A 12,318-nucleotide genomic window follows, 5' to 3' on the forward strand; every position below is an offset into this window, starting at 1 on the left:
CATAGTTTGTGTAGATGTCCAGAAACTGCAAGGAGACCTAATAAAGAACTGTAGATTCCTAGGAATCACTGTAGTGACGTGTCAATGTTTTACAGTCGGCCTGCCTATCCATTAGTGTATGCCATAGTATCCCAAAAGACTGTAAAATGGGGACATATAAATTGGACCCCATTAGTGTTGTTTCTTAATTGTCTGTAATATCACATAAGTCATGCATTGGAAAGAATACCACCACCATGTTCTTGACCTAATGCAAAAAAAAAAATTTGTATTATTCAATCAAGCCTCGAAAGCTTTTCTATAGGATTTGTCACCTGACTGAGGAATTTTGCTGTAAACCTGAAATTTTAGAACAAAAAGAGGTCATGTAGACTTAGCATTAGTCTGGTAACCCAAGAGCTTAAAGTAATTGGGCTTTGGATTCTCTTACTGTACCCCACGCAGACTCCGTTACACAATGTAGAGCGGTGCGGACTGTTCTATTGGCATGACTTTACAAAGTCAAAAATTTACTTTCTTGGGAGATCAAGGACATGGCTACATCTAGCAAAGCTGTGGAAATTTTTGGCTGGTTCCTAATGGCTCATGATGTCCAAAATTTAAAGGGATTCTTCTCTATTGAACCCTCCAGGCTCACTTTGAGGAAACAATCAGATCTCTCTAGGATATGATTCCCTGTGTAGGTACATATGTAACTTCTTACTATGTGATGGCCTGAGTAAAAATAGGACACCTATTCAAGTGTCTGGAAGCATTAGTAAACTTTTTATGTAAGGACAACCATTTTTCATTTATTTAGAAAAACTATCCAATTTGGTTCCATCTAATGGAAAGTTTTGGTACCAGACTTAAAGGGGTATTCACATCATAAGCATTTATGGCCTGTCCACAGGGTAGGCTATAAATGCTTGATTGGTGCGTGTACCATCTCTGGGATCCTCGTCTATTTGGGGTGCTGTGACCCCATTCATTGTTTCAGGCCGGCTGCGCTCCATTTAGAGCTGGGGTTTCTCCGTAACTCCAATAGACGTGAATGGAGGGGGCCGTGCATAAGCCGCGTCTACACTTTGTATGCCCTAATTCGTCAAACAGGTTTCACGGCACTTTTTTTCTCCTGATACTTGAAAGTCCCATAAGTGGGTCCCACACCTATCAGGAATGCATGTCATATAACTCTTTTAAAGTAAATTCACTTTTAGGTAGCCACCCCTCCAGATTATACTTTTCTGGCGCTCCGTGCATTGCAGAGGTGAAGTGGAGATTTTTTTTATATTTTACTTTTTTCCAAGCAGAGATGTCACTGGATGAAGTAGGTCCTAATATTTTTCTTAATTTTATTATTTGGATAAAAAAAAAAACTGCATGTAATGGGATTTTAGTGTGGCTCCGAGTTGCTTGTCACCATTTTGCCAGAGTGGATGTCAGTGGTGACAGATTGTGTATGGGAATCGGTTGACTCACTAGAAGAATTCACTTCACGGGAATTTGTAAATTGTACATAACATCTGATATTTATCTGTCTAGTGAGAGAAACTATGCCAAATCAAAAATACAGTATCCTATGTTGATAGCTAGTGGTCTGCAGTCACACAGGAAAACTTGGTCTTGTGTTCGTCAAGACCAAAGATCAAAATCTGGCCATACACTCATGTAGGCAATAGCTTTTTGGTGGACCACAATCTGTATGTGTGTAATATCTACCCGCTTTCCTATTAGATACAGTTCCATTTAGCAACTATATAACAGCAGTCTCGACCATAGATTCCCAAATGTGTCCCTATAAGTAGTTTTCCCATTAGGGGAACATTTATGCTCATTCTGCCTGCTGCTATCTTTTGTGTATGGCCAACAACTATTTGGCTTTAACTGTTTTGCTGTCATCTGAGATGCACCACACTCTGAGAGAAGGCAGCAGAATTCAGAATGCAGCTCTGGATATGAATCGAGTGGGTACACTATACATAGAGCATGGTATTTAGATATGTAACATTTTGCGTAGATTTACACTAAAATGCTGCATAAATATCGCTAAAAGTGGAGCTTACCTGTTAAAGATGTAAGATTTTTGTTATCTACAGGCAGTTTACTAAGTTGTGTCTCTGGGGCATGCAGAGCTGGGGTAGGGCGTATGATGCGTGCTATCCAAACACCACAGATATGCAGTCACTGCATTCACTTTTGACCCCGTTTATGTTGTTACTGTCTCGCTTTGAAGCCTTTGTGTAAGCAGGATCATTTGTTGCTTTGAGGAAGTTCTATGGAGCTTTTCCAATACCTCGGGTCATTCCCTTGTACAGGGATGCACTTTTTTGTTTTCCTATTGTAGTATATGTTTGTCTGGTAAGCAGTGCTTTCAATTTTGCTAATTCTTTGCAATGATTGAAGGCACACGTAGGTAATGCTTTCATCTTGGTAACCGGAGATGTGATTTACATTTCCACCCCAAAACATTTCTGGACCTGGACAATGCAGTAATCTTAGCCAGGGGTCGCTTGCATACTATATATCTGATAAAAGCTCCGTCAAGGGGGCAGAGCAGAAGTGTCTTTGGATATTTATCCAGGCCAGAAATTTAAGGTTTCTCCCAAAATGTAAAATAGTGGTGACCTCCACCAATCTCAAGAGGTGGCTGGGCATCAGGCGTTCCTCTCCATTTGAATGAAAATATTGGAAACCTATATGTGCATAATTTTCATTTAATTTAAAATGAGCGTAACCAACGTTGTAGGGCCCTTAGACAGAACTCATTCTGGTGATCAGCTTGAGGGGTCCTTCATCCATCCATCCATTTTTAAGTGGAACAGTAAAATAATAGGGGATTCATGTTACTATGAAATAGGCATTCGTAAATAATTGTGCAAATCTTTTGGTATTGGTTAGAATGTAATCTGTCTATAGACATTAGTCTGGGAATCCGTAGACGCGGCCAGTCTACTGGGACCGTAAAGGATCTGTCATGTTTTTTTTAATCCAGCCAACTTTTTTTATTTTGCTCCATCCTGGGATGAGGAACTCTGCAGGTCCATCAGCTGCTTACTCCTCCGCCATCCATAAAAGTGACGTAGTTGTCCGGCCAGCAGTTCTCCTACTCCGATTTTTCTCCTCCATTATCTAACGTGCATGGACAGCTTTGGTCCAACACAACGACCTGGCAAAATCGTTGATATTCCTCTGTTTCACAAGCAAAGTGAAGGACTGATGGAACGCAGACAACCATTGAGTCAGAAAGAAGTCGCACACTGGTCAAATACATGTCGGGTTGGAGTTTTTCAGACCATAGTAAGCCATAACATACTTATGGGCTGTATAAAAATATATATTTAGTTTTTTATTTTATTTTTAGTTCTTGCCTACTCCAGAATCTGACAACCTTTTTATGCATGGTTACAAACTATGCATGTTTTTATTAGCATTGGCCATTTCAAATCTCGTGTATGGCCAGTTTAAAGGCAATGTCATAATCGGCTAAGTGACGAATAAATGAGTTAAACCGACAAATTGCCAATTGATTTTTTTTCTTCTTGATCTTTGGCCAGGTTTGGACTCCTATTGATGGGATACAAATCTGTTGTTTGGCACAAATGACTTTCCAAAGACTGCACCCGACAATGACCAAAAAAAATCCAACACTGCAAATAAACTGTTTTCTATCGGTTTCTGTCATTCTTGTTCATGTCACAAAAAGGTGCCGATTATCGGCAAAAAATTTACTAAATCTGCCTTTTCCACCATCCAAAATCTCTAGCGTGTGGCCGGCTTTATCATCTAGGAAGGTCAGGGTTAGATGACCAATTCATGTGAAATTCCCTTCTGGAATTCTGTAGATCAATTACAGCCTGGGTCTGCATTTTTGAGCCAGCATGACCATCTGAGATGAGCTTTTTCGCAGGAGTCCTCTTTAGACCACATTTTCAGCCTGCTTCATAATTTCTCTATTTTTTCAGGGTTTTTTAGTTGGCCAATTGATTGTTCTGAACTTGAATAATGCAAGAGGACCGACACTGCTGTTGTATGTCAACAATATAATATATTTTAATACCTTGGGAAATACGTTGGGTTTAGTCTTCATAGAGGATCTGAAGATCTTTTATCTCGCTCATCTCTGCTTTGAAGCAGTTGCCCATAGACTGAAAGCATATTTTCGATGTTTGAGAGTGTGGAATGTTGAGACGGATTGACTTGTCAAGTTAATAAATTTCATAAATCCATCTTCTTTTTTTTTTCCGGTATTAAAAGGACAGATTTGCCAACATAACACTATATATTGTTCCAGAAAATTTACAGAGGACTCAACTAGTTGTGGTTTGGCTTCAACAATAGCACAAAATGTCATTCTTTTGGATGTCCTGCCCCACAATCACTTGCTCCCCATCAAAGCTATTGGGGTTGCCAATGGCTTCTATTGGTTTTGATGCCACAATGCAACTTTGTGGAGAAACATCAATAAGTCACCTTGTCCACCAGTCATGTAGCCCACCGCGTTATGAATATATAAGCAAAGTGAGAGGGTTTTTGGGGTTTTGTTTTCTCATTCTTGCTCAACTACTTCCTGGACCTATTGTCTTTTACCTTGGAAGAACAAACAAGGAGTTTAGTGGTTTTGACACATTGAAGAATGGAACACAACTCCTCTGAAAGTCCTTAGACATCGAAAAACATTTACACGTAGACCTTTTGAAATTTACAAGGAGCTTTCTTAAATAAATCTCATATTTTTAGCAGGCTGGATGTGTCAAGGATATTGTGATAGTAATTTAGCTATTGGCTCCTTCCTTAGCACCCTTGTCAGCGGATAAACCGTGTGCCAAGGTCTTCGCAGACATAGCTGTAGCAATATCCGAATAGCGTGACACTTCCCCCTTGGACTTAATGCAACTCAGCATTTATTGATCCTGTCTGCACGTCTTTGTTCAGGGCATATTGTTATACTGAAACCTTGATCAATACGGTCCTGCTTGTGTTTAACGCTGGGTCCATCAACATTTAGTTTGGTCATCTTTAGTCATTTGAATGAGAAGACTAGTAGATCACATATCATGGTGATCTATAAATGGTTAACAGAATCTCCTCTCATTCATGTCATTGATGTAGCTTCCCCGTTTGACCAGAGTCCTATTCACACTTTTTTAAGGCTTCGTTCACATCTGCGTCGGGACTTCGTTCATGGGTTCCGCCGGAGCTTTCCGTCAGGGGAACCCATGAACGGATTCCAAACTGAAACAAACTGAAAACATAGGCTTTCGTTTGCATCATCATTGATTTCAATGGTGACTGATCTGGTGCAAATGGTTTCCGTTGGTCATTTTTGTGTAAGGGTTCCGTCGATTTTGACGGAATGAATAGCGCATACGACTACGGTATTGATTCCGTCAAAACGACGGAACCCTTACACAACGGTGACAAACTGAAACCATGTGCATCGATTACGCTATTGCTTCTGGCAAAACTACGGGTCCAGTGCACAACAGAGACAAATGGAAATCATGGGCACCCGTCACCATTGAAATCAATGGTTATGGAAACGGAAACCTGTGGTTTCCGTCTGTCAGTTTCTGTTCAGGGTCCCGTTCTGATGGAAAGCTCCGACGGAACGCCAGAACGGGACTCCAACGCAGATGTGAACGAGGCCTTATGATCTTTCTGAAAACAAGAATCTAACGATTTTTGCCCATTATAAATAAAGTGTAAGGTCATGCTCTGACTACCGTACCTCGGTTTGCCTCCGATTTTTTTTTTTTTTTTTTTTTTTTTTTTTTTATACAGAAGTTTTATTGTACGATTCAGATAGAAAAAAAGTGTGGCATGTTCTGTCGTTCTCCATATATACAGAGATATTCTCCCCTAAAAGCATTGAATTAGGGGAGAATATTTCCGTACGTACAGCGTCTGATGGAACCCGAACGGCAGTGCATGGTGGCCATGAGTCTCTATTCTAAGGGATCGTATAATCTCAATGTTCTGCTGTACAGGCTTCGTGCCCTTGTGAATAAGCTTTTTCAGTACCATCAAATTTACAAATTGTCTTCGTACATACGCTGGTTGTAATGTGGAAAATATCAATCTTGAGGTTGTAACTATTTTGTCAGAGTTGTTGGTTTTGACCAATTGTGATGTATAAATGGTCCTTTTTACTATTTGTAGTAATTAAACGACAACGTTTCTGTCCCAGCCGATCAGACCTTGTAATTGATCTACCGTATACACATGCATATGATTTAGTATGTTTTTTGGAACCAAGTAAGTCTCTGTTCACACCTTGTTTTCTTCCTTTCCTTCATCGGAGGTATAAGGCCTCATGCACACGACCGTGCCCGTAATTACGACCCGTAATTACGGGCACGGCCGACCACGGGCAGCCGGATGTTTTTACGGGCCGTGCTCCCATTATAAAGTACAGTAGCACGGCCCGTAAAATAAAAAAATAGGACATGGTCTATATTTTTCAACGCCACGGGCACCTTCCTGTAAGCAAACGGGAAGGTACCTGTGGCCAATATAAGTCTATGGGCCCGTAATTACGGCAGTTTTTACATTCGTGTGCATGGGGCCTAAGTCTGGAGTATTTCTTAAAGTATACCTGCGACAGAAGCCTATGATGTATGCCACTGTATGGGCATGTGTCACCCAATTAAAAAAAAAACAAAAAAAAAAAAAACGGAACAGTAAATGTTCTTTTACTTTATCCCTCCATATAGGAAAGCATAACAGACAACACTTTCCTATACAGTTTAAAAAATAAATAAAAGTATGCCGATGCATATGCCAAAATGATACTTTTTTGGCATGTGTCGGGTGTTGGGGGGTCCTATGGCTACGTTAAAATAACGAAGTGTGAACAGGGCCTAAAACGGGAAGACTTGATAAACCTTTAGCTTCTTTTCTGCCATCAAATTCTAAGTTTCGTTGTTAACCTGCAGATGGTATTCAAACTGTCCTTGCTTTTAGAAATATTGTCACTGATGGGTTCTTTGAGCTTCTGTAGATTTTTTTGAGTTTCTTCTATCATTAAGGGGTTGTGCGATTAGAAAAAGTGTCTCTTTTTTCCACAAACCGCACAAATTTTGTCCATGAGCAGTGTCTGGAATTGCAGCTCAGCCCCATTAACTTTAATCCGGCTAAGCTGCAATACCAGGGACCGTCCATTGAAAATGGTGGCACTGATTATGGGGGGGGGGGGGGGAACAGACCCTTTAAGATGCCAGTACATTAGATTAATGCTGCCAATTTTATAGTGAGATCTGCAGACAATCTAATGTGCTTAGGGGTCTCCCGACTGTACCCCTAACAGCAGATGTTGGGGAAAATTAGGATTGGTAATGTTGGATGTCAACATGCCCGATCTTTTGTACTGCCTCGAAATAAACTGCTGTCAATTGTCTAGCAGCCACTTTTCTTCCTCCTCCTCCTCCTCCTCCTCCTCCTCCTATAGAATAAATATGCATGCGCTGGTGGACCAAGCTTGCATGTTTATGAGAAGATTATGGAAATGACTGAGTGTTCAGGCCAACAACTACATTACATGTATGGCCGACATTCATACACTGCAAGTCATCTTAAAATGTGGCTCATGGAATACTATTTCCTCATAAGGAGCACTACCAAAAAGATGTGGAGACTTCGGGCGATGCTTTCTGAGAAATATGCAAAAAAAGTTCCTCCAGAAGGATGAAAGCTTTCTCTCTATTTCAACATTATATGAAGATGACTCGCTCAGTCGGTGCCTCTTTGATTTGACTTTCAAGGTTTGCGATCGATAGATGGCGCTATAGAGTTTTTGTTTTTCCTCCTGAAGTGTAGGAAGAAGCGACGTTATCACTTCCTTTGCCCAAATTTGAGAATCTCCCCCGTGGTGTTGCTTAATGTAGGACTTGGAGGTTTGTATTATGAAGCATCCTAAAATTTGGAGGTAGACTACCATAGTTGCCTTTTTGTTTTGTTTGTTTTTTGTTTTTTTCCTTTTTGTTTTTTACATCCTATGCCCAATAATTGTGGCTCCGCATTACATAAAAAATGCTTAGACTTTTTAACAAAAAATATAATCTCTTACCATTCACAATTTTTGTTTTTCCATTTTATTGTCCTTTTTATGGTAAAAATTTATTATTGAACCAAAAAGTGTTTTTTCACTTTCTTTGATTTTTCCCGCACCTTGCTGGGTGTCCATGGCTCTCAGACTGCACATGACATTATAAATTCTGAATTACAAATGTGTGTAGAGATATTACTTGTATTGTGATTAATTCCTACGTCTCTACTGAGCCACAGGCTGCTCCGCTGGTTTTATCGAGTGAGTTAGTTGGGTTTAACTTGTAATAGTCAATCTAATAACCAGTTCTTGTTTGGATGCCTCATTATTCAGCTATGGTCAGTGATTAACACTACAATTAGATTACTGCCTCTAGGATACAGGGGTTGTAAGGTTTAGAAAACCCATTTCAAATACCCTATTTGGAAATTCTGAATAAATAAAAGGGGGTCCTCCATTCAGAACCCCCTCATCTATTTGTCAAAGTGGAAAGTAGCTTCGAAAAGTGTCTCCCACCCTGGAGGTCTCCGCAGGTCCATACATTACATAGACAGACTATTGATTTGAATGGGGAGTATGTAATTCTTTATTTCCCCTCTGGTGGCGCTGCAGTTATATTGGTTACAGCAGCAGGACAGCCTGCGATCATTTTATTGATGGGGAACTTTTCTATCAAAAAATGGATTGTCGAAAGCACACTACACTTTTTAAGTATTGTTGATGGCTGTCCTTTTCAAATGCCATATCCCAGCGTACGGACGGGGAAAGAGTCTGCTTGGGACTTCTCATCAACAAGAACGGAGTAAGAGCCGTAAAAAAAGCATGACCATAGTTGCCCATCCATTTAAATTGACACAGAGCACTGGTAAGGTGAGATATTAAGGCGTGGCCAGCTTATCACTGGGGTGACTATATTTCGAGAGGGTGGTGGCCTTCGCTGTGTTAGTACTTTTTATAATCGCCTATGTATCCTAAGCGTTTTAAACAGCTGCTTGGTTTTCAAGGTTCCTTGACAAAGAATCCGAGTGAGTAATATTTTACTTTACACTTCCAAGTATCTATTTTTTTTTATTCATTTGGGTGGAGATGGCCTTTAAGTTACGTCTTGGGAGCTGTAATTTGGAAAGTATGTAGGCAGTGAAGGTTTAATGTGTTTTTACTTTTACTTGCTTTTCAGACGTCCGTTTTGCAGCTACCGTATATGTTTTAAAATAAAAAATAATTGTGTCTAGTGAAGGTTGTAAGATTTGGTGAGCAAACCTCTTCAATATCAATTATTTCTAACCAGCTCTCGGTCTTTTTCACTTTGGTTTAGTTTATCGTTTTGCTGTGATGTAAATAGTCTCCTCATGCACTGAACTTGTGGTGAGATTGTCATGGGCTTGTGCATATACACAGAAGCCAATCTGCAAAGGAGGAGCTGCAGTGTAAAATATTAGGGAAAGAGCAGCAGATTTCGGGTTGTCTGCCTCTATTCTGCCTAATAGGAGTCTGAGATCAACATTACCCATAGATCTAGTTCTCCCACTTTCGAATTCTAGCACGGGCACAATGCCCTTAAATTCTGCCTTTTCTTTTTTTAATTTATAAACGCCTATATTGATTTACATGTAACCATTGCAATAGAGACCATTTACAAGGAAAATTCTTGGTTTAGGTTATCCAAGAAAGACTGCAGAATTACTATGTCCTGTATAATCCAGGCGTCCTCACATAATCACTAAATTTGAAACCCTTCTTAAATTTACTAAGATGTTTTAGAACGTCAGGTTCTCTTTAAACCGTGGGCAGTCCTGACCCTTAATTGCCCGTGAGACCTATAATTTGTCATTAGGCGTCTTTGATCTGTGAAATCTTTTTACTGTTGCCTGTGGCTACTGCAGAACTGTTCTGCACCAGAAGTACAGAGAGTCACTTGGTTTGACCCCTTGTCAGAGCCGTGCACAAGAAAAGCTTGGCGTATGCAGTGAGATGTCATTTTATTCTGAGCTGGAGAAAACAATTTTTTTCTGTTCTTTATTTTAGATAATCCATTATGGTTGAATCTTAGGGGCTTACTATAGTCGGGAATTGTGTGCCTAAAATAAACTAAAGTTTAAAGGGTGTTATGCATAGAATTAGTTATGCAATGATGGATCCTCTGCAGCAGTATCGTTGTTTCAGTAGGCACTATCATCCTTCAGGGCTTTAGGACAGTGTTTCTAATCTCCAGTCCTCAAGTACCCTCAACAGATCATGGTATGAGGATTTCCCTTGAGGGGAACCCCTTGGCAATTACGAATTTACTGATCCTAAACAGCCAGCGAAACAATAACAAAAACTGTTGGGGGCACTAGAGGAATAGACCAGAGAAACTCTTATCTAGTAAAGCTTCTGGGCAACCCCAATGGATGCCGTGATGTCATCCGTATTGGCCATCGACCTCCTTTCCCGGATTAGACAAAAGTAAGCTGTTGTAGGGGGTTACGGGTGGGTGTCTTATATGTTGCTCAATACCATGTTTATTTTTCTCATTTCGGGTTCATTGATCTGTATATTGGATGGTATCCAAATGTTGAATGTATACCTTTTGTTGACATGCTAAAAACATAAAGACATTAGAAAGAAAAATTTTTTTTTCGCATTTTATACAACTGCCATTAGTTTTCTTAGTTCTTGATCCAAGAGACAAGTGAGGAGGATGAGGAGGAGGAGCATTGTACATCTTCTTCAGGGTACTTCTTTGTCTTCGTAGTCTGTATGGTCTGCAATTTTTGTGGTCCAAGTGTTAAACATACTTGCCAACTTTTGAGAAGGGACGCCAAAAACATTTCAAAAAGCTTTACATAAAGCTGAGCGCACAGACCTTGCTAAATACAGAACCCCTAAATAAATACAGACTTCACACAAGATCACCTAATATATAATACAGAGCTCAAACCCCCTTAATTAATACAGACCAGACGTGCAGATACTCCCCTCTCCCCATTCCTGCAGTCCTCTTCACTCAATGTCCCTCTAAAATAAATTCAAGCTATTCTCATCTAAGACATTTGTGGCATATTTATGGGATTCCAGCTCTAGGACCCGCACCTATCTGGAGAACCGGGATCCCGCATTACGGTGGAGAACGGGGACGGGAGATCCTGGGTATTTGCCATTAATGTCTTAGATAGGAATACCCCTTTAAGGCAATTTGCATATAATTCTGTGACGGGTGGAAATTAAACTTTTTGAGTCACCGTAAATTCTTGCCAGATGTTCCTCCGATGTCGTGAATTGTTCAGAGACTGAATAGATATGGGATTGTCCCATCAAATCCATAAAAGATATTCGTGTATACAGGGATTATAAAGTAGGGGTTAATTTGCCTCTCGCTTATTGACATTTCATTGTCTCTCTAATCATCCAGGATTATCATTGGTACAAATCTATGACTCGGAGAGAATGAATTGACCGGTAATTTATGCTGAGTGTACACACTTGTAACATTACCCGTCCAAACAGGTTCTACCGGAAGCTACAAGATGTTTAGGACGTTGTCCCTCACCTGCAGAGGATTGTGGGTAATGGATTGATGCCAAGGATTTTATATAGTCTGGTGAGGTGTGAGAAATAAAAGCAACATAAACCACTATGTAGCGCTGTATTATTTACTCACGTCTAGAAGTAAACCCATGCTTTCTAGTTGTATCCAATCCATTGCTCTCTGGTATCAGCCATTTGAGGAAGTAAGAGTTGGACTCGCTACTTCTCACATATCTCCAGTTCTGGGAAACTGCAGGAACTTTTACATACGTGGGACTCTCGTAAGCTGCAGATTTTAAATGTAACGGCCCTTTAATTTTTAAAGAAACAGGTTTTTTAAAAATAAAATGATGTCTCCTCCCCTTTGTTATTCTGTGTACACTCTAGGGAAGCAGATGGGCAGATTGGATGAACTATTGATTAAGACGTATTCATTTTCTGTTGCATGTCGGTTTCATATTTCTGCAGAATTACAACCAGCTTCCTCCCTTGTAATCTTGTGTTTCCTTTAATTTGCAGTGCTGCTAAGGGAAGAGGTGTCACAGCTGCAAGATGAGGTTCACTTGCTCCGACAAATGAAGGAAATGTTAGCAAAGGACCTGGAGGAGTCACATGACAGCCGCTCGGCGGAGGTACTCTCTGTTACGGAACTCAAGGTGCAGCTGGCACAGAAAGAACAGGAGTTGGCGCGGGCAAAGGAGGCACTTCAGGGTAATGTTTGCCAGTCTGTGTACTTCCACATTATTTGTCCGGTATAGATGGGATCTACTGGTGACCGCTTTCCT

General features: G+C 40.3%; 1 protein-coding gene across 7 annotated transcripts in view; it reads left to right on the forward strand.

Moving 5' to 3' along the window:
• The window catches only part of KAZN (kazrin, periplakin interacting protein), a 333,751-nt gene that overhangs the window by 273,089 nt on the left and 48,344 nt on the right, over positions 1-12,318 (forward strand). For all 7 annotated transcript variants that reach the window (XR_012850831.1, XM_075839523.1, XM_075839524.1 and 4 more), the window contains exon 5: positions 12,053-12,244. Coding sequence is in view for 6 of the 7 variants with exons in the window: in XM_075839523.1 (XP_075695638.1) it covers positions 12,053-12,244 (192 nt within the window). In the remaining variant the exon portion in view is untranslated. The remainder of the gene's footprint in view (positions 1-12,052; positions 12,245-12,318) is intronic.

This window comes from Rhinoderma darwinii, chromosome 10, assembly GCF_050947455.1.
Source record: "Rhinoderma darwinii isolate aRhiDar2 chromosome 10, aRhiDar2.hap1, whole genome shotgun sequence".
Lineage (NCBI taxonomy): Eukaryota > Metazoa > Chordata > Amphibia > Anura > Rhinodermatidae > Rhinoderma > Rhinoderma darwinii.